Source organism: Gregarina niphandrodes (assembly GCF_000223845.1).
Source record: "Gregarina niphandrodes unplaced genomic scaffold scaffold00006, whole genome shotgun sequence".
NCBI lineage: Eukaryota > Apicomplexa > Conoidasida > Eugregarinorida > Gregarinidae > Gregarina > Gregarina niphandrodes.
The window spans coordinates 324,231-343,745 of record NW_011645777.1 but is presented as its reverse complement, the minus strand read 5'-3'; the positions used below and the strand labels follow the sequence as shown (position 1 = coordinate 343,745).

Below are 19,515 nucleotides of genomic sequence, written 5' to 3'. Positions count from 1 at the left end.
ACACCCTTTCTCGTGTAGCGAAATCGTAACATTCATCCCCACGGGGATGTTAAGCTCTCGCATCGACAAGGTCGAGGACACGTTGATTACGGACTTCGAGGATGTCGGAGCCAAACAGTACCAGCGTATTTGTGTGGCTAGCGACGACTTGACCAACCAGCTGCAGCGGCTGTCTCGAGTGATTGACATGTAGACGTTGCACACACCCCGGCGCGTCCCTGGTGACTGACTCGGGCGACCTCCCCCCCGGGCGCGTCCCCGGTGACTGACCCCGGTGACTGACTCGGGCGACCTCCCCCCCGGGCGCGTCCCCGGTGACTGACCCCGGTGACTGACCCCGGTGACTGACTCGGGCGACCTCCCCCCCAGGCGCGTCTGCGGCCCGGCCCGGACCGCTGGAGGTGGTGTTGTCAAGCATCCTGGTCTGCAAGGTCAAGCATCCTGGTCTGCGAGGTCAAGCATCCTGGTCTGCGAGGTCGTCATCTTCGTCTTCGACATCTGCCTGGCCGGCCAGGAGGGCTGTGATCTCCTGGAAGGCGAGGGGCGAGCCGGCGAGGTCTGTCGCGAGGACGGAGAAGAGTGAAGCGACTTCGTAGCCAGAGACACCACTCACGCGTTTGTACGGGATCCTTTCCTTGGTGGCGTAGGCCTCCGCCAACTCGTTGATTCGCCCCTCTGCCACCCGGTCGCATTTGGTTCCCGCTAGGTACACAATCAACGCCATGCTGTTGTCCACACGCGTTTTGTACGTCTTCAATAACTGGTGTAATTGCACCGCCTCCAGAAACGTCTTTTCCTCCGTCAGGTCAAAGACCAACATATAGCCCATCCGGTCTAACCACCGTGTGAGTGTGTGAAAGTGTCACGACCATGTGAGTGTGTGAAAGTGTCACGACCACGTGTGAGTGTGTGAAAGTGTCACGACCACGTGTGAGTGTGTGCGTACGAGGCGTGATGGGTACAAGCGTAAGGTCTTTTCGCCAGGGTAAAGGGAACATGTTGAATAAGCCCACATCGTCGGCATTGCGAGTGATAGCGGGGGCGCTAGTGGAGCTAATGTACCGACAGACCGGATCGTGAAGTTTCTGGTCGTCATTGAGTCCGCGCCATGCAGCAGCATCTTTGAGCAAGTCGCTGCCGGGTGTATCCTCGATCTCGACTAGAATGGACTTGGGTGCGTGTTCAGTGGTAATGACATGGAGCTTGTAGTAAAGGTCACACTGAGCAGTTGGTGAAAGCTCCCAACACTCCTCCTTCAAGGTGTGGTTCAGGAAGCAGTCTATCAACTTGGTCTTACCACTGCCACGACGTCCCAGCAACGTGACACGTACCACTGGTACCTGCAGCTGCTCAGTAGTGGTCATCCAATCGCTTTTTCGTCCGGGTTGATACACCCAGAGTTTTACCCTAACCTTTTGATGACCGAAGAAGGGCACAATAAGTCCAACGATGCCACGACGCAAATGACCAAGGCACGAGCATTGGAGTATTTACTCTGTCTACCCCATGAGGCAGCTTTGGTTGATTACTTGCTAGATAAAGATGCTCTAGTGGTCTGCCATACCGGTCTACATCAGTATCGTTTAGCGGCATGTTTTCTACATGAGTGGTACACTACCAAATGGCGTTCCCCTGCGAAACCCGTAATTATGTGTTTGGGCATACACACGCAGGAAGACACCGAGACTTTCTCCAAGGTATACCATAGCTACTTGGCCGCGGCAACCATCGTTGGGAATACCACCATCGTTGGGAATACCACCGTCGTCGGGGAGCAGCGCGTTGCCCATTCGCTTCCTCGGTGACACTGTGTCCTCGAAAGAGCGGCGGCAAATCTTGAGTGAAGGCGGCCTCATCACTGCATCCCTCCAGACGTGGCTGATTGCGTTGCTGCACAGCCGCGTCGTCGGAGCCCTAGTCAACGGCCTCGTGATTTTCGGCGCGGACCGCATACCCCGCAGCCATATGTCTACCTTTGTCTGCAACCTTTTTACTGCTACCATCCGACCCTCAATTGACGTGCCCAAACAGAGAGATATCAGACAGAAAGATACCATTCGGCGATCGTCGTTCTTGAAGGCGTTCGTTCCAACTGCCAGCTGCTTCCTTTCCAGTCTCGAACAGGCATTGAGTGTTCTGTGTCTGGATAACGAAAGCCTCATACTTTGCCAAAAGAACTCGCCCAAGATCGTTAAATACATCAACCCTATCGTCAACCGCTGGATCAAATGTGACCAGATTGTCATCACCGCGTCCCCGGTAATCCAACTGTTATGGGATGCACTCAATTCACTACAGATCAAAGTTACGAAATCTATCAACCCGAATCAGAGCGATGCTACCGTCATAGAAGAACTCAAAACCAAACTTGTTTACTCCAATGCATGCCAATTCCTCTCTACGCTCATTCATTATAGATACATCTGCGACAAAAATAAAGAACAAAATTACAAGTGGTATACATACCCAGAGACAAACCACATCATCAACGGAGCCGTCTCCAGGGTCACCAAACCAGGCCCGGATGGCGAATATGAACCCGTATTCGAGTTGGAGCCGAGGTTAAAGGAAATATTCAGTGTTATTGGAAGTATTTCGAGTGATGCGCTGGCTGCGCACACGCGTGTGCTAATAATCTTTAATGACGAATTTCTGCTAGAGCGTTTTCAGGAATGTTTTGCGTCAAACCCCGAGTCACATATGGTCAACCAGATTAGAAAGCTGTGCTTACGGGCGCAGAGCAGCACGTCTTTCTCTCCGACTCTCAGAACCAAATTTGATGCTTTGCTGTCAAAATTGAAGGAGTATCCGGCTACGACGACTTTTGGAGGAGGCGAACCGCCATTGTGGGATAAGCCCATTAGACATCACCACCCGGCGTTGGAGCTACGGACTTTACTTACGGGAGTGACTACGGATCCGACGGCGATCTCGCGAGCGCTGATACAAGTGAATCCTACCCATGTGATTTTGTCCTGTTACGACATAGTATGGTTAAGAGAACTGCAATATTCCGTGGCTCGACAGCGAACGTTCGGAAAGTGGATGTCCTGTAAATCTGTAAGGGATACAACAGAAAAGAATGATGGCAGGCAAGATACGGCGGAGAAAATCAAGAGAGAGATCAAGGGAGAGGAGGCCAAGGGCGAGGAATATGGTTCCTCGCGAAAGCGACGGCGTGCAAGCAGCGAGGGTCCACCGTCAAAGACGGCGAAGAACAATCTTCATGGAGCACGCCTGCTGAGGATCGGTCAACAACTTGCTTTCGAGACGGACCACCTGCGTGCAGATGGAAACATACTTTCCGACGCGCACGTCCGCTGCTCGGAGAGCGTGCTTCGGTGTTTCATTGTCGGTTCGGACATGGAGGCCGGCGTGTTCCGCGACCGGTTGTCGGAGGAGAGCAGCACGGCAGAGTCGGTGGAGAATTTGCGTTCATCACTGTACGTGCACCGCGGCGAGACGGAGACCGAGGTGCTCAAGTCGCTGCGAACTGATGAAGACCGGGTCGCCTACATGATTGCTCGGAGTGCGGGCAGTGCCGGGTTGGCTCACTTGGCGTCGACGCGGCGTGGCGGCGGTGGCATTGCAGCGTTGATGTCTGCGATTAAAAAGCAGATGCTACGCCGCGAGGATTTGCTCACGATGAGTCCGGAGCAAATAATTGAGGCCGTGCGCGGCGTGGTGTTGGTGGATGTACGCGAGTTACGGGCGAGTTTGCCGTTTGAATTATGGAAGGCGGGTGTCAAGTTGCGGCCGCTGACTATGGAGACCTCGGACTACATCCTGACGCCGAAAATCGGGATTGAACGGAAGGCCGTGAACGACCTGATTAAGTCGCTGGCCAACGGGCGGCTGCTGAGCCAGGTGCAGCGGCTTGTCGCGACGTTCGCACAGCCCACTCTGCTCATCGAATTGCCCAACGGCCGTTTCTTCTACGGCGCTAAAGACCAGTCCGGCGGCAAGAGTGATCCCATGTTGATCCCCCGTTTGAGTGTACTGATGGCCGGGTTCCCCTCGCTCAAGTTCCTCTGGAGTTACGACGGCGGGTCCTTCACGCCCGAGTTGTTCAAAATCCTCAAACGGTTCCAGCCGGACCCCACTTTGGCAGACGCGAAACGCACGCGACAGGGCGCCGCCGGGCGCCTGCTCAAGCGCGCGGCGGACTCACAGAACCCCGCGGCCAGCGACGCCATTGCTTTCCTCCCCAGCTTCAGCACCGCGGTCTGCGACCAAGCCGTCACCCACGCCCGCACTCTCCGTGACCTGGCCAATCTGACCAAGTCCCAGCTCCAAACCGCCCTCAACTCACGGGCCGGAGCGGACGCCTACGACTTCTTCAACCACGATTTCCGCGCCCTCGCTTGAGCCCGGCCGGCCACGAGTTGACTGACTCACCCGGCCACCGGCACCCAGCGACCAGCTCACCCCCCTGAAGAACTCTCTCAGCTGAAGAACTCGTGACCGACGTCGTTGTCCGCCGCAAAGTTCTCCTTCCAATCCGGCGCGTATTCTTCGAACATCCCGTGCTGGGTCATCAGTGCCTCCAGGTCCGCTTCTGTCCAGTCGTCGGAGTCTGTGAAACACAGATTCGTCGCGCACCAAGTGGGCTAAAGCGAAACGCCGCAAGGGAAACGTGTTCATCAAAAGAGAAACGTGTTCGTCGGAAGGGTTGAGCAACTGGGTAGGCACGTGGGTTGACTGGGTAGGCACGTGGGTTGACCGGAGGGGCTTACTGTTCAACTCTGCGAATCCGGTCATGCCGTGAGTTATCCGCATCTCTTTTATAAAGACGATCTGAGCAGCACGGTCGGTGAGGAACGGCAGCAAGGAACGCCAACTGGCAGTGATTCTTACGGTGGGAATGACAACGATGTTCAGGCGTGAGACGAGGAATGGATGTCTTTCAACATCGGCAGCGACAAAGAGGATGTCGATGTACTTGGATGCCAAGGCCTGCATTTTTTTGGTGAGGTACTGGGAACGTTCGACGTTCAGGTCCTTCTTGTAGAAGTGCACCAACACTTTCGGATTCGACTTGGACAGGCTGAAGAATTCCACCTCACCCCCAGACTCGAGGATCTCGCCATGGCCCATTTGCTTCCACAGCTCAAAGGCTTTTCTCTGACGCAAGAACTCCTGCCGGCGTTGGGTCCTCAACCACTCCAGATCGGAATCGTCCATATTTTATATCTTTCGGCAGACTCGCACAGAGGTTTGTGGAAAAAAAGGAACTCGTCACGATCCTGTGGAACTCCCCGCACGAACAAGCGTCGTTTTGTGCAGCCAGTCGGCGGTGCCAAGGCGTCTTTTCTTGGCGGCTTCTTGCTCGGTTGGCCGGTCACGTTTCCGTTCGGTTGTTCCGGACGGGAGCTGCTTGTGCATGTTTTGGGTTTGTTGGGGCGTGACGCCCGAGCATCCAAGCAAGCACTCCGTTACACGGCAGTCGGAGATTGTTGCAGCAGCAAGTCGTGGCTTGAACAGCGCCACGAGTTGGCCGAACGTGCGGTCCCCGAGTCCTTGGTGAATGAAGCGCGCGGCGGCGCCGAAGACTGAAGACTGCCGCAACTTGATTTCCCGGTCGCACTCGTCGAGTTGCCCGAGATACTGGGCTCCGCTCTTGAACCAGTGTGCCGCCCAGCAGAGGAGGGCCACTACCCGTCGGGAGGCTTGCGATTCGGGCAGGGGGCCGAAGTCGGGCGGGAAGATGTCGGAGTGCAGGCTGAAGGAAGACTTCCAGCCGCTATCGCGGGTGGCCAGCCACCGGCCGATGCGGTTGTCCAGCGTCCGATGGACAGCTGAGGTGCGCAACACGGCGGCAAGGAACCACAGCGGCGAGACACCGGCTGGCCGCGGGATCGCTCCCTCGGCTGTGGCCACCAAGTCGTTGACTACAGAGCGGTCTAACTGGTCTTTAATGACGCCGGCCAGGTGCACCCAGCGCCACCGACCTTTGCCAAAATCCGGCTCGGCTGCGTGGTAGGGCTTCTTCCACTCCAGGTTGCCCGGCACGGCCCACTCCGCCACAAACTCGGCCACCTCTCGCTTGCCCTCCTTCGGGAGGACCCCTTCCCGGTCCATCCACTCCCTCCCGTAGCGCTCTGCCGCCTTCCGCTCTGCTTCGACCCGTTCCTGTATCACAGTCGCCACGAAAGCTCTCAAGCCGGAGTCAGCGGCCGCGTCCCAGCTCGAAGCCGATTCGGACCGACGGGACGGAGGCGCCGGCTGTTTGGCGTCCCCCTTCATCCATTTGGGCAGGACGTCTACCCAGCTCAGCAGCCAACACGCGCGCTGACAGGCCGTTAGCTTCGCTCCTGCGGGAGGGGGAATGTGAGTCATCCAAGTGTCGATCTCTTCGTCGAATCTGTTCGGACCCAGTGTCGTGCGTAGAGACGAGACTAGAGACGCTCGATGAAAAGAATTTACTGCGGCCGGCTCCCCAGAGCGGAACGCCGCAGCCGCTTGGTGCAACCAGAACTGGAGTTTGGAAGCGGTTGCTACCAACCTAATTGCCTCCTTGTCTTGCGGCAGTCGTGGCAGGTCATCCGGAATGGTGTCTCTGTACAGCAATGCATTCGAACTCCAGGCAGGCAGTGTCTTCAGCAACTCCGAATTGAGGGGGTTCAAGTTGAGGGGGTCCGATATTCCGAACGCGTGCATCGTGCACGCTAGGAACCATGTGTCGCCGACGCCAGGGGGTCTTCTTACCATTAGCTGCGCCATTCCGACCAGCGTGTCGAACTGGCTTCTCGCTGTCTGTGCGCCACCGGGCGACCGAGTATTGGAGTCAACGAATGATTGCCTGGACAACCGCTCTCGCAAAAAGAGCGCCAGATTAAGCGCCCGGTACGGCGAAACGGCGAACGAGACGTTCACATTCTGCTCCCTCGATGCTCCTCGAAAGCAGCGGGAAATGTGTCTCACAAGCTCATTTGCCTCGGTTTCATTCGACAGTTGCAGAGGAGCTACCTCTTCTGCTAGACAATCATTCAAGACGCGGGCAGTCAGCCCCTGCAGGACACCACGCGTGTAGGCTGCATCCTCTCCGACACAAGGCTCAGCAGGCCGGCTCGACAACGGCAGGCGGCCGTCGCGCGCTCTGGGATGCACCTCTTTCGCGCGAGTCGCCAAGTTTCGCAGTTTGCAAGCACACCTCTTTCCCGGCGGGATGTTTGCCCTACCCAGAAGCCGCGAAGCCTGCTCCGACGACTCGGTCCTGGAAAAACCCGGGATTCGAGTCGTCCAATCCCGGATCTCCTCATCGAATCTCTTCGGACCCAGCACACTACGCATGGTCGACACTATCATAGTTACTCGTTGAGCCGACTTGACCTGTTTCCCAGCGTAAAAAGCCGTGGCCGCTTGGTGCAGCCAGAACTGGAGTCTGGAAGCGGTGCTTACTAACGTAGTCGCCGTCGAGCCTTGCGGCAGTCGCGACAGGCCATCCGGAATGGTGCCTCTGTACAGTGGCAAAAGAGAATTCCAGCCCCTCAGTGCGGGAAGCCGCTTCGGCATCCTCCGCCAGAGGGAACCTGATCTTCCGAAGTCCTCTATCATGCACGCTAGGAACCACGTGTCTGAGACTCCAGGAGGCTTTCTCAGCCTCTGTTCCGCCATAGCCACCAGCTCATCGAACTGACTTCTCGCGACGGAGCCTGTTTGGCCTACGCCCGAGTCATTGCTTTGACTGAGTGGTTGGTCGGACAACCTCTCTCGCAAAAAGAGTGCAAGATCATATGCACGCCATGTACAAACGTCGAACGAGACGTACTCATTCCGCTCCAGTGCTGTTGTTTGGAAACAGGTGAAAACACGTCGCACGATCTTGCTTTCCTCATCGCCACACGGCTGTACAGGATCCACTCCTTCAGCTAGACAGTCACTCAAAACGCGAGCTGTCAGTCCCGGCAGGACATCCGGCCGATGGACTGCATCCTCTCCGACACAAGGCTGCCCGACGCCAGGTTGACCGGGTGACTCCGCCGGTTGTCCGGCCAGAACCGGTCCCGGTCTTTCGCAGCGCTGGTCAACCGTGGAATCTGCTCCTGCTCTCGTCTGGTCCATCATAAGCAAATCCGATTCCACATCCCACGGACTCTCCTGACTCTGCTCATCGGTTAGATACCGGCCCCATTCCACATCTAGAAACTTACCTGTCATACTGGACGTTCCCTCATGCTCATTCGGGATTCCTAACGCGTGTGACTGAGCTGCATCAGACTGCCTTGCCGTATGCGGTGCCCATACATCTGTGGACAACTGCCCGGTGCCAGTTTGTACATGTGCTTCCGGCGAGTGTCCCAGTTCTTCACACGACCGGTCCATCGTGGCATTTGCTCCTCCCACTTGGTTCATCATTAACGATGCCGATTCCACAACCAGAGAATCCACCCAACCGTCTGCTCCCGGATTCTGCTCATCCGTCAGGTACTCAAGCCACTCCGCACTCCATTCATCAAGCACGCTGCACGTTCCCGCATTCTCCTGATTTGTGATTTCGAGCGCATGTGACTGGGCTGCCACTGACTGCACTGCCGCAGACGAGACATGTGTACACAACTGTTTGGTGCCAGTTTGATCCTGTACCTCCAGCGAGTGCTGGGTCGGAAACGGTCCCAGTCCTTCGTCCCGTTGATCCACTATGTCATTTAGCTTTGCTTTCGTGTGATCAATCAGAAACGATTCCCAGCCCACTTTCAACGCGTTCGACACACTGGATATTCCCGGATTACCGTCATTCGCTGAATACCGGTCCAATTCCACCCGGTCCAATTCCACCCGGTCCGATTCCACCCGGTCTAATTCCACGTTACTTATGGTCTGGGATGCTCCAATATTCTGGGATGCTCTTCCTCCGTATCTGTGGTTTACTGTGACAATAGATGGTGATCCGGTTTCCATCATGAGCTGTCTTGTCGATTGTGCATCCGATTCATCGATCATCTTGAATGCTTCTGCATTCTGTTGATTCATTCCTTCTGGTGGATATTGCTGCCCTGCCGCAGTCTGCAGGGCTCCTCCACACAGCGTCACTGCATTTGTAGACCAGCCTCTGGCGCAAGTTTGACTCTGTACCTTTGGTGGGCGATCGACCAGGATGGCTGGCGCTTCGTACCGCAGGTCTACCCCGTCGGCATCTGCTCGCACGTACCCTCCATACGTCTGTCTCATTTCAGACGGATCGGACTGACCGGTCTGTGTTGGGGTGTCCCTGTAGTCATTTGGTAGCTGACTCGGTGACGGCAGCACGAATACAGCTACTCTTAAGAGGCAATGTTTCCTCCAATGTTGGTCCCACCGCGGCTGGCGCATTCGCTTCGACGGGCTTTGCCACAATTTCAAAAAAGGCGCCGGCCGCCTCTTTCTTCGCATATTGAACAAGACCTGCTGGCACCTGTTTGTTGCGGGATTGGCCTTGAACCTCCGGAAACTACTCGACTGGAAGACATCTTCTTCCTCCAGGACATTTGCTCCTGATGGTCTGATTCGTTGGTGTTCATTGCATATTCACCATCTTAGACATTTTGTTGCCTGGATCCGTGTTGGATGAATGCTTCTTCAGGTGCGAAAACAGTAATGCTTGTGCCGGATTCCAAGACGCCGGGACGCTCTTATCCATGCCCAACAGGGCGGGTAGCGGCTGACTGACCGTATTCTGTCGATTCCAGACGGCTAAGCAGACGTCGTTCGACATAACGTTCACGTCGGTGCTGACTCGGGTTATACATACGGGTGCGCGACATCCTCTGGCCCAGAATTGTCAGACGATGGCAAAGTACAACATGACCGAAGAAAGTGTTGCCCAATAGCGAGACCCGATAGGAGGCTGGTAATGAGACCCGGGTAGGAGCCAGACGTTGCTGTTTTCAGGTGAGGGACTAATTTATTTCGACGCGGCCCCTTATCGAACTTTGTGCTTGGTTCTTTTCGATCGTTTTCTGGGCGGTCCTGCACCTTCAGGTTCGGCCGCCAGTCCTGACGCGAGATCGAACTGTCCGAAGAACACTTCGGCTCGTCCGGAATCGATGGTGGAGTGCCGGAGCAGGACGATCATTGCCTCGGTGTCGGACAACCGGACATAGGGGGGGAGTGGGAGTCGCGGTTTAAACAGGGCACCGAGTTGACCGAATGTGCGGTCCCCGAGTGCTTCGCGGACGAACCGAAACACGCGATGATGCCAGGGCTTGTCTGGCAGTCTGCGGCGATCACCTTTGGAACGGAAGTTATCGGCCCCCTTTTTGAGCCAGTGTGTGATCCAGCAGACGGCAGCCAGCTTCTGACGTGATGATTGCCATTCGGGTAGTTGGCCGAAGTCATAAGGAAAGACATCGCAATACAGGCAAACTAGGGACCACCAACCGCTATCGTCAGACGGGAGCCACCAAGTGAGGTGGGTGTTCAGGTCCGCATCGGTCCGCAAGAACCGCAGCACAGTGGCGAGGTACCACAGGGACGAGACTCCGGCAGGCCGCGGAATCACCTGCTGAGCCCTTGTCACGAAGTCGTCGACTACACGGGGGTCTAACCGGTCTCTAATGAAGCCGACTAGGTGCACCCATCGCCACCCGACGAGGCTGAAGTCCGGTTTCGCAACGCGGTGTCCCAGTGCGCCCAGGTCCACCCGCCCCAACCAACCAACCACATACTCGGCCACCTGTCGCTTCCCTTCCTCCGGCATGAATCCTTCTCGATCCAACCACTCCTTTCCGTAGAGCTTTGCTGCCTTCTGCTCTGCTATGACACATTCCTGTATCACAGTCCCCACGAAAGCCCTCAAGGCGGGCTCTTCTTCTAGCCGGGACACGGCCGCTGACTGACCCTGTATCCCCCCTCCTTCTTCATTCATCATAAATGGTCCGATATTCATGATGTCGGCTGCTCGCATATTCTGTTGGTCTGTCCGGGTCATAAACGATTTCGCATCCACCTGCTGCACTGCCTCAGATGAAACCAATACTTGACCCTGTACCTCCAGCGAGTGCTGGGTCGGAAACGGTCCCAGTTCTTCGCAGCGCTGGTCTACCGTAACATTTGGTGCTGCTTCCGTTGCGAACAATTCCCAGTCCACCTCCAACGAGTCCAACATACCCGCTTCTCCTGAATCCTGGTCATCCAGCAGGTACCAGTCCGGATTAAAGTCATTTACGATATCTAATCCCCCCGCATTCTGATCATTCGTTAAGTACTGGTCCCATTCCTCATTCCATTCATATGTAACCGGGGTCACCGTAACCGGGGCCACCGTAACCGGGGCCACCGTAACCGGGGTCATCATCAATGACTCCTCATCTAACGCATCCAACGCGTCCAATGATTCTCCTGGATCCAGCTCACTCATTAGGTACTGGTCCCATTCCTCATTCCATTGCCCTGTCACACTGGACGCCAAAGGCCTTACAAAAATGGCCAGTCGAAACGTGAAATATTCTTTCTTGATACGATTACATCGCGGCGGCCGACACATTGCTTTCAAAGGGGCGGCTTTTTTTAAATTTTACACATTCTTCTTGGGGGGCCGGCAGCTTTCTCGGTGCCTTTTGTTTGTCGTGCGGAGACTCGACAACTTCCAGTGCGTACTGGCCAGTTGTACATGTAATATTTTGTTGTGGCACCATGGACCGCCATACCCTGCTCGCTTATGCCGCCAGCGGATTGCCGCGGCATGTACCGCAGGGACTGCGCCACGAGCAGGCCCCAGCCCCGGCGTCCCGACGCACCTGGGCTTCACACTGTCGGCGCCGAAAGTCAGCTTCCACTCTGTCAATGGCCTGAGCTGTCGTTGACTGAGATGTCGTTGACTGCACTGCCGCAGACAAAGTCTCTGTGGACGACTGCCTGGCGCCAGTACCTTCGGCGAGTGCCGAGTCAGAAACGGTCCCGGTTCTTCGTACGGTTGATCCGCCGCAGCATACGGCTCTGTTGCAGCTTCCACCTGTAGCCAAGTCCCTCCAGAGGTCCGTTTTATGTCGGATGGATATGCCCCCTGTTGGACTGATGGGTCAACTCCGTCATTCCACCCATTGACGGCCACACGAACATAGCCACTCGCAACACGCTGCGTTTCCGCCAAGGTGGTTCATTTCCGCCAAGGTGGTTCATTTCCGCCAAGGTGGTTCAAATCCGGGCTGACGCGCCATTTCCAAAATGTCCACAAACGGAGCAATAATTCTGAACTTACCATTCTACGCGTAAATCGAATGGGTGCCCTTCCGTGAGATTTCAATTCTTGAGCCGTCATAACCAACTGAGCTCATGCTGTTAGGTCCCAGCCCTCGCACCCTTCCGACCCTTTTTTGTTTGGCTATGCGCCCCCCCCCACAGGTATCCTCAACAACGTTTATTTCCTAACAGTCGTAGGCGCCGTTCCTGGACGAGTGATGGGTTCCGGCTGAACCGAGATTGTTTTTGTCGTTATGCAGGCTCTGAAGCGACCGTGCCATGGGCCATTAGTGGCGAAATTATCTTCAGCGGAACGGAAGTCTTTGACCACGGGCACTGGCCCGTGTCGGGGGGCTTCTGCGCAGCCATTTAGCCCAGGGTAGCCCAACGCTCGACGTCGAACACGTGCGCGGTCAACAAGCAACCGAAGCTTTGCACCCACGAGCTGCAACCGTGGGTCCAGAAGAACTGCTCGGGCTACATCGAGCATCATGCTACATCGGGCTCTGATCTACATCGAGCATCATGGGTTGAGGATTCTGTATGCCTAGGTTCCCGCCCTAGGACAAGTCGAATCGAAACGGATGAGTTTAAGCAGCAAGCCGTACTACCAGGACAAAGGCACCCGATACGACCATAACCGGTTGAAGGACACCGAGGGTAAAAAGAAACCGTACCGCCGGATGGGCGACGACAGGAGACTACAATGAGGGTTGGCTTCTGATCCGTAGGAACGAAGAGGAGCGTTGCTTTAGAATCAGAGACGCGGATGAGGGAGAGCCCTAGCCAAGGTAGGCAGCGCCACCCCGATACAGTTTCTCAAAGATACCAGAACTTAATCCATCAGTAATGGTAGCGCGACAAAGAAAGAGCCAGCCGAAGCACGACAGACACATCCCTGTCCCTACGAACGCTCTGACTACAGTGTGAGTCCGTTGGGCCGTCTGAATTTGAGTGTGTCATCCACGCCGATGTAATTAGTTAATTGAGAGGGTGTGTGTGGCTGGAGAGTCCCCAATCGGGTGGTCGGCGGAAGTTGAAGGCCTTTTCGAGAAGGCATCGGCCGGCTCGGCATCTTCGTGTACGGAACGTTTTCGTTTCGTTGTTCGTGAGGTGGTGCACGGGAGTGTGGACGGGAGTGTGGACGGGAGTGTGGACTGGAGGTTGAATCGACTTAGAAATCTGCCGGCTTGCACTTTTTTGAGGCCTGAGTACTTGAACGTGGAGGCCATTAGCTGACTATCGGAGACCTCATCAGCTGGGGGAAGTCGCGCTCTAAACAGCGAAACGAGTTGACCGAAGTGGTCCCCGAGAGCTTCGCGAACGAACTCAACGTGTTCAGCGAAACAGGAAGAACGCCAGACACTTTCCAGGCGGGCCTCCGTTTCCCCTACGGTCTGTCCAAAATGTTCGGTTCCTACCTTGAGCCAATGGGCGGTCCAGCAGAGGATGGTCAGCAGTCGTTGAGATGCTCGCGATTCAGGCAGTGCGCCGAATTCGTTGGGGAAGATGTCCAAGTGCAGGTTGATGGCAGACGTCCAACCGCTGTTGTGGTTGCTGAGAAGCGAATGGATGCACTGGTCAAAAACCTCAACGGAGGTAGGACAGCGTAGTAAATTGGCGAGGAACCAAAGTTGTGGGACATTGGCAGGTCGCGGGACCACTCGCTCGGCTTGTGCCACCAAGCCGTCAACTGCATGGCGGCCCAGTTGGTCGTTGATCACGCCAGCCAGATGCACCCATCGCCACCAACAGCGGCTGAAGTCCGGCATTGTTCGATAGTGAGCCAGCTGGTTGAGGTAGACGGGTGTGATCCGATCTGTTGCAAACTTGACTATCTCTCGCTTCCCCTTTGCCGACATCATCCCTTCCCGATCCATCCACGCCTTTCCGCACCGTTCTGCCGCCCTCTGTTCGGCTTTAACACACGTCTGTATTACACTTTTTATGAAACCCTTTAAGTCTGTCTCAGCAGCCGCATCCCAGCTAGAAAAGCTCGACTGCGGCAGGCTCGAACGCGGGGTGCGCACGCCCTGGTTCTCTTCGGAGGCATAGGAAGGGCCCAGTCTGCCGATATATCTTCTGATTCTCTTCGTCGGGATGTCTACGCGGCACAACATCAATGAAGCCCGGTCACAAGTGGACAACTCGGTTTCACCTAAAACCATGCGAGTGGCCCAACTCTCGATCTCTTCGTCGAATATCTTCGGACCAAGTGCCTTGCGCAGGGCAGTTACCATTCTTTTTCTTCGATTTGTTTGCGTTGCCGCCGGCTTCCCAGCGTGAAAAGCGGATGCCGCTTGGTGCAGCCAGAACTGGAGTTTGGAAGCGGTGCTTACTAACTTCATTGCCTCCTTGCTTTGAGGCAGTCGCGGCAGGTCCTCTGGAATGGTGCCTCTGTAGAGTGGCAAGAAAGAATCCCAGCCGACTCCACCGGCAAGCTCCTTCGGCATCCACCGCGCTAGGGAGTTTGATATTCCCAACTCGTCTATCGCGCAAGCTAGGAACCAAGTATCCGAGACTCCAGGAGGCTTCCTCAACTTCTCTTCCGCCACAGCGACCAGCCTCTCGAACAGGCGCTTCGACTCGGAGTCTGTTTTACCAACGCCCGAGTCATTGCTTGCACCGAGTCGTCGGTCGGACAACCTCTCTCGTAAAAAAAGGGCTACACCCTGTGCGCGCCATGCACACACATCGAACGAGACGCCCACATTTCGCTGCGGTGCTATTCTTTGGAAACACTCGAAAACGTGTCGCACAATCTCGCCTTCCTCAACGCTATAAGGCTGCACAGGATCCACACCTTCTGCTAGACAGCCACTCAGGACACGGGCAGTGAGCCCCGCACCCCCCCCGACACAAGGCTGCCCTACGTCAGGCTGACCCTGTACCTCCGCTCGCTGTCCGGCAAGAAACGCTGGTTCTTCGTAGCGCTGGTCTATCGTAACATTTGGTGCTGCTTCCGTTGCGAACAATTCCCAGTCCACCTCCAACGAGTCCAACGTACCCGCTTCTCCTGAATCCTGGTCATCCATCAGGTACCAGTCCGGATTAAAGTCATTTACGATATCTAATCCCCCCGCATTCTGATCATTCGTTAAGTACTGGTCCCATTCCTCATTCCATTCATATGTAACCGGGGCCACCGAAACCGGGGTCGCCGTAACTGGGGTCACCGTAATCGGGGTCGCCGCAACCGGGGTCACCGTAACCGGGGTCACCGTAACCGGGGTCACCGTAACCGGAGTCGCCGTAATCGGGGTCACCGTAACCGGGGCCACCGTAACCGGGGCCACCGTAACCGGGGTCATCATCAACGACTCCTCATCTAACGCATCCAACGCGTTCAATGATTCTCCTGGATCCAGCTCACTCATTAGGTACTGGTCCCATTCCTCATTCCATTGCCCTGTCACACTAAACGCCAAAGGCCTTACAAAAATGGCCAGTCGAAACTTGAAATATTCTTTCTTGATACGATTGCATCGCGGCGGCCGACGCATTGCTTTCAAAGGGGCGGCTTTTTTTTTGAATTTTATACATTCTTCTTCGCGGCCGGCAGCTTTCTCGGTGCCTTTTGTTTGTCGTGCGGAGACTCGACAACTTCCAGTGCGTACTGGCCAGTTGTACATGTAATTTTTTGTTGTGGCACCACGGATCGTCATATCCTACTCGCTTATGCCGCCAGCGGATTGCCGCGGCATGTACCGCAGGGACTGCGCCACGAGCAGGCCCCAGCCCCGGCGTCCCGACGCACCTGGGCTTCACACTGTCGGCGCCGAAAGCCAGCTTCCACTCTGTCAATGGCCGAGTGATCGTTCCGTTGAGCACCCTTTTCGGTGTGGCAATCCGTGATTGGCCAGGCGGTGACGGTGTATCTGCCCCGCCAATGAATGCCGTTAAGCTCGAAAGCAGGACGCGTTGGTCGATTCAGGCGCCTCCGAGGCCTGTGTTTCTTCCAAGGTGGATTACTCTGCGCCCATCGGCCAACTCCTTCACGGTTGCGAACCGCGTCCGGTTTCGTGACTTCGGCGAGATTCGAACCCGCGGGCACCCCGTACGTCCGTGCCTGACCTTGGTGTCCTGGTTGATGTTCGGGTTGTGCAAGGCGCCCGCTACGTTTCAACGCCTGATGTAGGACATCCTGGGAAGATCTGCTGTGGAGCGCGTGTTTCGTTTGTATCCACGATGCCCTGGTCTTTGGCTGTTCCCTCGCCGAGCATAACGCGAGCTTGCGGGAGGTCCCCAGGCGCTTGAAGGACCGGGAGGTCCTCAGGCGCCCGAAGGACCGGGACCTGCTCTTGAAGGTATCGAAATGCCGGTTCGTGCACTCGCAAACTGAGTTCTCAGTTAGGTCGTTACCGACGGGGGATTTTTTCTTCACCCCAAGAAGGTCGAGCGCCTCCCCGTCCCGAGGTCTCCCGCTCGTTCCTCGGCTTGGGAGCCTACGGAGTTTATGACTCCGATTGGCACGGCTTCCCAATATGCCGGAAGTAGGGTAAGTGGCGAGTCCGTCTCTGAGTCGGATTGTGTCTTCGAACGATGTCAGCTTTGTTCTCGCGAGAGGGGCCAATTCGTGTCCACTGTGGCCGGGGAGTAAAGGTTCGCCCACAAACCTTGCCCTTCCCAGCCGTGATCCCGTATGCTGTCGGCGCTTTCCCCTTTACCAAGCTTTGGCTCGTCAGACGCCACAATACGCTCTCCGGGCGGACCGTGGGTTCCGTCAACGCGCGCTCTCATCAACTGTGTGCCAGTCGTCTACCGCAACTGTGTGCCAGTCGTCTACCGACGTACGCCTGCAGCCTCCATGGTCTTCTTCGTTGCCGTCTGATCAGCCTAACCTTTCCACCTCCGCGGACGCTTTCGCTCGCGTGCGATGTGATGGTGTGGCCAGAAAGCCTTGGCCGTCATGCGCGACGGCATCATTTGTCGCCACGGTTGTTTCTCACGTGTCTTGTCCGACAACGGCCCCCAGTTCCGTTCGGTGCTGGTGTCGCTTTCAGGGAGGCGGGTACGCCGAGCGGCTCATGCGTACCTTGAATAACTCCCTTTGCGCGGGTGGCAGTACTTTAGGCTAGCCGCCGTTTACGCGCAGGCACCTCAACCTTTGGGAATGATCAAACCAGCCAGCTTTACATAACAGCCCCCCCTCCTCCGCTGCTCTATGATGAGTTAGAAAGGTGTTGTGTCCTTGAGCGGGGGTGGGTGACGCCGAAGGTTCTTGTCAATGTTGGTTGCACGCGGTGTGTGTGCACACGATTTTCAGATCGAGGTGCCTCTCTCTCTCCGGGATGCGTTGCCGATAGGTTGCCGATAGGTTGCCGATAGGTTGCCGATAGGTGGGATATCTAACAGGCCGTCGTCCAGTTGTGGTCACGCCCAGCGTAGCCGTCGTTTATCGGCGCGTGTCCTTGACGGATGTTGGAATTGTTGGAGGAACTTGCTGGCTCGTGCAGGAGGGAGTCCTGAGTGCTTGAACAAGGATTCCATTAGCTGAGTGTCGGATACCTCGAGGGCGGGAGGTAGTCGCGCTCTAAACAGCGCAATGAGTGAGTTGAGCGAACGTGTGGCCCCCGAGAGCCCCGCTGACGAAGTCAACAATGGGGCGGAATCGGGAAGGTTGAGGGTCATCACCTAAGTGAGCTTCTGTGCGCTCTACGCTCAATCCGAAGTGCTTGGTTCCCGTCTTGAGCCAGTGTGCCGTCCAGCACAGGAGTGCCAGCAGTCGCCGGGAAGCTCGTGATTCGGGCAGGGGACACCCAGTCGTTTACTACAGAACTGCTCTTTCATCACGCCAGCTAAGTTGCCACCAACAGAGATCAAAGTTTAGCGCGTTCCTGCCGCAACATTCTTTCAGCGTGTCTAGGTTGATCCAATTCACCGCATGCTCGGCTACCTCTCGCTTACCTTCCTCCGACATTATCCCTTCCCGATCCATCCACTCTTTTCCGTAACGCTCTGCCGCCGTCCGGTCTTCTTCGATACATAAATGCATCATAGTCCCCACGAAAGCTCTTAGGTCCGTGTCAGCGGTCGCGTCCCAGCTGGAAAAGCTCGACAGCGACAGACTCCAGCGGCATGCGGGCAAGAACATCTCGCAACCGGGGTGTCGTTTGCAACCGGGGTGTCGTTTGCAACCGGGGTGTCGCTCAGTCTTCTGCTCCCCACTCCTGTTTGCCCAGGCAATGTCTGCCCAGGGAACCGGATCTCCCTCCTCTTGGTGTGACTGCACTACCGGCCATACTTGACTCTGCAACTCTGACAACTGCCCGGTTCGTGCCGCTGGTTCACCGTGGCATTTGGTCCTGCTTCTCTGTGGTTCATCATCAGATATCGGCCCCATTCCACGTTCCGGTAATCTATCACACAGGATGCTCCCGCATTCGTTATTTCCAGAGCATGTGAAAGCACTCCCGCTAGCTGACCCAGTGCTGCCGGTCAGTTCCCGACCAGAACGTCCTTTGTTCCTGCTTCGCTGTGATCAATCAGAATCGATTCCCATCCCACTTTCAGCGCGTGCGACACACTGGATATTCGAGAGTCGGAGTTGCATGTCATCCGACGGGTTATCTCTAACAAATCTACTGTTTGATCTGAAGTCCGAGAGGGAACTAGCCAAGGTCGTTGATGGTGTGGAAAGCTGTTATGAAGTTAATGCGGTAGAGCAAGAACAACGTGGGAAAGAAGATGGTCTCAGATGCCCGAAGGTAAGACGTCCAGGGTAGCGAGGAGTGAGCGAAGTATCAGGGACATACGCCCCCGCCGCAGGAATGCTGGGTGCGGGGCTGCCGGTCACCTGAGGAGTGGGTGCCCTCGCTTGGTGGTACGGGACGCGGCGGCAGGCACAACGTGCGTGCTGGCAAAAGGCGAGATATCCGCACCACCGTGAAGGTGGATAACACGAAGCCAGAGTTGCTGAAAACCGCTAGCCGGAATCTAAGTGTCGTGGTGGGGAATCTAAGTGTCGTGGTGGGTAAGAGACCCACGGAGACAGCCCTGGATAAGGGCGACCGAAGTCAGCTGTCCGGAGGCGTGACGGGAGTGCGGCTGATCGTGCAGGGCCACTCCCGTCGGTTCGGCGCAAGACCACTGGGGAATAGCGAATGATTCACGTACGTGAACCAAGCACACCGTACCAGCGTTGACCCCTGTGCCCGCAGCTCGGGAGCGACTCTGGCGGGAAGAACTATGGACTTGGGTGTTATGAAACCTAGCCACCAACGATGTTTAGCTAGCGCCCAGTGATTTATCATGAGGATGCTGGAACAGTTCGGAAGTATTCGTTGATTCGTGAGCAGGTGATCCTCGAGTGCACGAACAGGATTGCATTAGCTGAGTGTCGGAGGCCTGGACGGT

General features: G+C 56.1%; 8 protein-coding genes across 8 annotated transcripts; 2 read left to right on the top strand and 6 right to left on the bottom strand.

Moving 5' to 3' along the window:
- On the top strand, positions 1–193 carry GNI_047860 (putative proteasome regulatory subunit Rpn7/26S proteasome subunit 6, PINT domain protein; the record flags this gene model as incomplete). The annotated part of the gene is made up of 1 exon (XM_011131337.1): positions 1–193. A coding segment is annotated over one exon (193 nt), but the record flags the coding sequence as incomplete, so codon positions are not given.
- Positions 194–454: 261 nt separating this feature from the next.
- GNI_047850 (Ras family protein) lies at positions 455–1,364 on the bottom strand (the record flags this gene model as incomplete). The annotated part of the gene is made up of 2 exons (XM_011131336.1): positions 455–834; positions 947–1,364. The coding sequence occupies 2 exons, from the start codon at positions 1,362–1,364 to the stop codon at positions 455–457; spliced, it is 798 nt and encodes a 265-aa protein (XP_011129638.1).
- A 54-nt stretch (positions 1,365–1,418) lies between these two features.
- GNI_047840 (putative repair endonuclease (gb)) lies at positions 1,419–4,368 on the top strand (the record flags this gene model as incomplete). Its single annotated transcript, XM_011131335.1, has 2 exons — positions 1,419–1,697; positions 1,873–4,368. 2 exons carry the CDS (start codon positions 1,419–1,421, stop codon positions 4,366–4,368), a joined length of 2,775 nt encoding a protein of 924 aa, XP_011129637.1.
- A 77-nt stretch (positions 4,369–4,445) lies between these two features.
- On the bottom strand, positions 4,446–5,184 carry GNI_047830 (putative phosducin (Phd)-like family, thioredoxin (TRX) domain protein; the record flags this gene model as incomplete). The annotated part of the gene is made up of 2 exons (XM_011131334.1): positions 4,446–4,576; positions 4,737–5,184. 2 exons carry the CDS (start codon positions 5,182–5,184, stop codon positions 4,446–4,448), a joined length of 579 nt encoding a protein of 192 aa, XP_011129636.1.
- Positions 5,185–5,238: 54 nt separating this feature from the next.
- On the bottom strand, positions 5,239–9,171 carry GNI_047820 (hypothetical protein; the record flags this gene model as incomplete). The annotated part of the gene is made up of 1 exon (XM_011131333.1): positions 5,239–9,171. One exon carries the CDS (start codon positions 9,169–9,171, stop codon positions 5,239–5,241), a length of 3,933 nt encoding a protein of 1,310 aa, XP_011129635.1.
- A 730-nt stretch (positions 9,172–9,901) lies between these two features.
- Positions 9,902–11,464, bottom strand: GNI_047810 (hypothetical protein; the record flags this gene model as incomplete). Its single annotated transcript, XM_011131332.1, has 1 exon — positions 9,902–11,464. The coding sequence occupies one exon, from the start codon at positions 11,462–11,464 to the stop codon at positions 9,902–9,904; it is 1,563 nt and encodes a 520-aa protein (XP_011129634.1).
- Positions 11,465–13,136: 1,672 nt separating this feature from the next.
- Positions 13,137–15,824, bottom strand: GNI_047800 (hypothetical protein; the record flags this gene model as incomplete). Its single annotated transcript, XM_011131331.1, has 1 exon — positions 13,137–15,824. The coding sequence occupies one exon, from the start codon at positions 15,822–15,824 to the stop codon at positions 13,137–13,139; it is 2,688 nt and encodes an 895-aa protein (XP_011129633.1).
- A 2,105-nt stretch (positions 15,825–17,929) lies between these two features.
- GNI_047790 (hypothetical protein) lies at positions 17,930–18,502 on the bottom strand (the record flags this gene model as incomplete). The annotated part of the gene is made up of 1 exon (XM_011131330.1): positions 17,930–18,502. One exon carries the CDS (start codon positions 18,500–18,502, stop codon positions 17,930–17,932), a length of 573 nt encoding a protein of 190 aa, XP_011129632.1.
- Positions 18,503–19,515: the final 1,013 nt, after the last annotated feature.